The 2,584-nt window shown below is 60.2% G+C and overlaps 1 protein-coding gene across 1 annotated transcript; it reads right to left on the bottom strand.

Moving 5' to 3' along the window:
• Positions 1 to 1,521: 1,521 nt before the first annotated feature.
• On the bottom strand, positions 1,522 to 2,572 carry NKIRAS2 (NFKB inhibitor interacting Ras-like 2). Its single transcript, XM_008944484.1, has 2 exons — positions 2,295 to 2,572; positions 1,522 to 1,938 (listed from the first exon to the last, which is right to left on the bottom strand). The coding sequence occupies exons 1-2, from the start codon at positions 2,526 to 2,528 to the stop codon at positions 1,699 to 1,701; spliced, it is 474 nt and encodes a 157-aa protein (XP_008942732.1). The 5' UTR covers positions 2,529 to 2,572; the 3' UTR covers positions 1,522 to 1,698.
• Positions 2,573 to 2,584: the final 12 nt, after the last annotated feature.

Raw genomic sequence — 2,584 nt, forward strand, 5'->3', positions numbered from 1 at the left:
TGCTCAGGGCATCTCCTCTCCACCCAGGGGAGGAGGGGAGCAGAGAAGGCACCAAGAGGAGCGAGCTTGTGTGGAAGGCTGGGAGTAGACAGCTGAGAGGTCTGAGACGGGTGGTGGGAGCTGTGGCTCAGAGAGTGGCCGAGGGAAGGACGGCTCCCAGCAGCAGTGGCCTTGGCAGGGACAGGAAGATGGTCCCACAGCCCGGGAGCCTGTGCTGGCAGGAGGGATGCAGCTCTGGCAGTGCCGTGGTGCCAAGCAGCCCACGCTCAGCCTGGCTCTGCCCCTCCCCTTGCCCATCTCACCGTGCTCAGCTCCAGGCTGGTCGCTCCCAGCACTGGGCACAGCAGGGCCGGGCAGCGTGGCCCCTCCAGGAGCACCCAGCTGTGCCCACCATGCTCCAGCCTGGGGACCTGCTGGGTGCTGCTGGCTCGTTCCCCCCCCTCCGTTTGGTCTAAAAAACCCCGTGCTGGAGGCAGCAGTGAAAAACCGGTGGCATCCGAGTACACTCCTACACTTGGCACTTTAACCCCTTGAAAGCCATTCCTTCTAATAATACTGCAATGAGCTGCGTAAGAACACGCTCCCTGCTGCGTCCCCGGGCCCCCGCTCCCGTGCTACCCAAAGCATTTACTGCCTTTGACTTAGCAGAAGCTGTACTAGGTAGTAGGGCATAGTCCATAGCGCTCGGTAACGTGTGCCCCTCTGTAAATAACCTTGGAGTGATGTGAACAGTTTGATTCAAAACAAACAAACAAAAAACAACACAAAAATTGAATAAACAGACTCTAGGGACTTGGCCAGTACCCCTCCTGTAATGTTCATTGTATATTTTTTTGATGTACTATAACTGTTGGGGAAAAAAAAAAAAAAAGGAAAATATTTTGATAATCTCATCGCTTTATTGTGTTACTCAGTAAATAAAAGGAACAAGTATAAACAAGCCAGGGCTTTCTCAGCATGTTCTTTTCCTAGATCCAGACTGGCTGAAGGGACGTGTGGCTGGCAGGGCCGGGACCCCCCTCCCGTGTCTCGAGGGGGCTCCGAGGAGCGTGGGCAGCGCAGCGTCCCCGTGGGCAGCACGCAGGAGGAGGGCTGCAGCCCCGCCCTGCCCTGCCTGGCACGGCCCTGCGGGAAAGCTGAAAGTTCCTGCCCCTGTCAGAGTGGGGAGCTCCCAGGTAAGGGGCAATCTGCTGGAGAGCCAGCACACCGCAGAGCCTGCTGGGGCAGGACGAGGGCGGCTGGGCTGGAGGCAGGGCCAGCACAGGGCTGCTCCTCACGGGTGTCCTAACTGTAAAACAGAGCAGCTGGAGAGGGATGGGAGCTCTCCTCTGGGTGGCTGTGCTCAGCCGTGGAGCTGATCCCCACCCGCTGGCCAGCCCTGCTGTGTCTCCTTCCGTGGCCCACGGCCCCCAGCTCTGCCAGCCTGCACCCCAAGAGCTGAGCGGGGCCGGGCGTGGTGAATCCCAGCGTCCCTGCAGCAGCTCCAAGCTCTGCAGGGGCCGGGCAGCAGAAGGTGATCCCCGTCCCAGCACAGGGAGATGTCACACCTCTCATCCTCAAGACCATCCCCAGCCCTGGGCTGCGCGTTCCTCGTGCTTCCCACGGGCTCCGTGACACCAAACGGGCTCAGCAGGAGGTATGTGCAAGGGAAACAGGGAGGTGAGGAAGAGGAGGTGGCAGTGGAAGGGAGAACAAGGCTCAGCCATCCAGGGATCCGCTGCCCTTGTTCTTGCGGCTCAGGGGAAAGGCAGACTTGCTTTGTGGCTGCGTCATCTTACTGGCCAGGTAGATGAACGGCTCGATCAGCGTACGCCGGTCGGCCACAGACACCTCCCACAGCTTCACCTTCTCACCCTTGGCCCAGTGCTGGGCTGCGTCGTGGTCCACCCGCCGCTGCTCCTGCAGGTCACACTTGTTGCCCAAAACCACGATGGTGACCTGTTCAAAAACGGGTGAGAAGATTCCCTGAAGGCACCACGTTTAGAGCTGAATGGTGCTGGCTGGCTCTGCCTGGAAGGGCCCCAGTGCCCGGCCCAGTCCTGCAGCTAATTCTGCTCTGCACTGAGGCTTTTACTGGGTCTGTGCCTCTCAAAGCAGCCCCAGTGTGGAAGGGCCTGTTGAGCACTTGCACGCTCAGAAAGCATCCCGGGACAGTAGCCACTTAGAACTGAGAGTCTGGTAGAACAGGGACCCCTGTCACCATCTTGTGACAAGCTAGAGGAGAGCCTCTGGGTGAGAACTTGACAATGGGGAGCAGATCCCACCGTGCAGCCCCTTCCCCCTGGGGTACTCACCTCTTTCTTGTCTTTGGACTTGTCAATCTCCTTCTTGAGGAGCTCCACCCGCTTGAAGGACTCCTTGCTGTCCGTGCTGTAGACCAGCACGTAGCCGTCGGTGCAGGAGAAGCAGTGCTTGGGGAGCTCCAGGCCGTCCCGCAGGCCCCGCGTGTCGTAGAAGCGGACCTGCTCGCGCACCCCCCGGTCCGTCTCGATGGAGCCCACGTAGATGTCCTCCTGGGTCTCGATCATCTCGGAGCCTGCCGGGGGCACACGGGGACGCTGCCCAGGAGCCGGCCCAGGCGCCC

The sequence above is a fragment of the Merops nubicus genome, unplaced genomic scaffold (genome assembly GCF_000691845.1).
Source record: "Merops nubicus isolate BGI_N331 unplaced genomic scaffold, ASM69184v1 scaffold28437, whole genome shotgun sequence".
Taxonomy (NCBI): domain Eukaryota; kingdom Metazoa; phylum Chordata; class Aves; order Coraciiformes; family Meropidae; genus Merops; species Merops nubicus.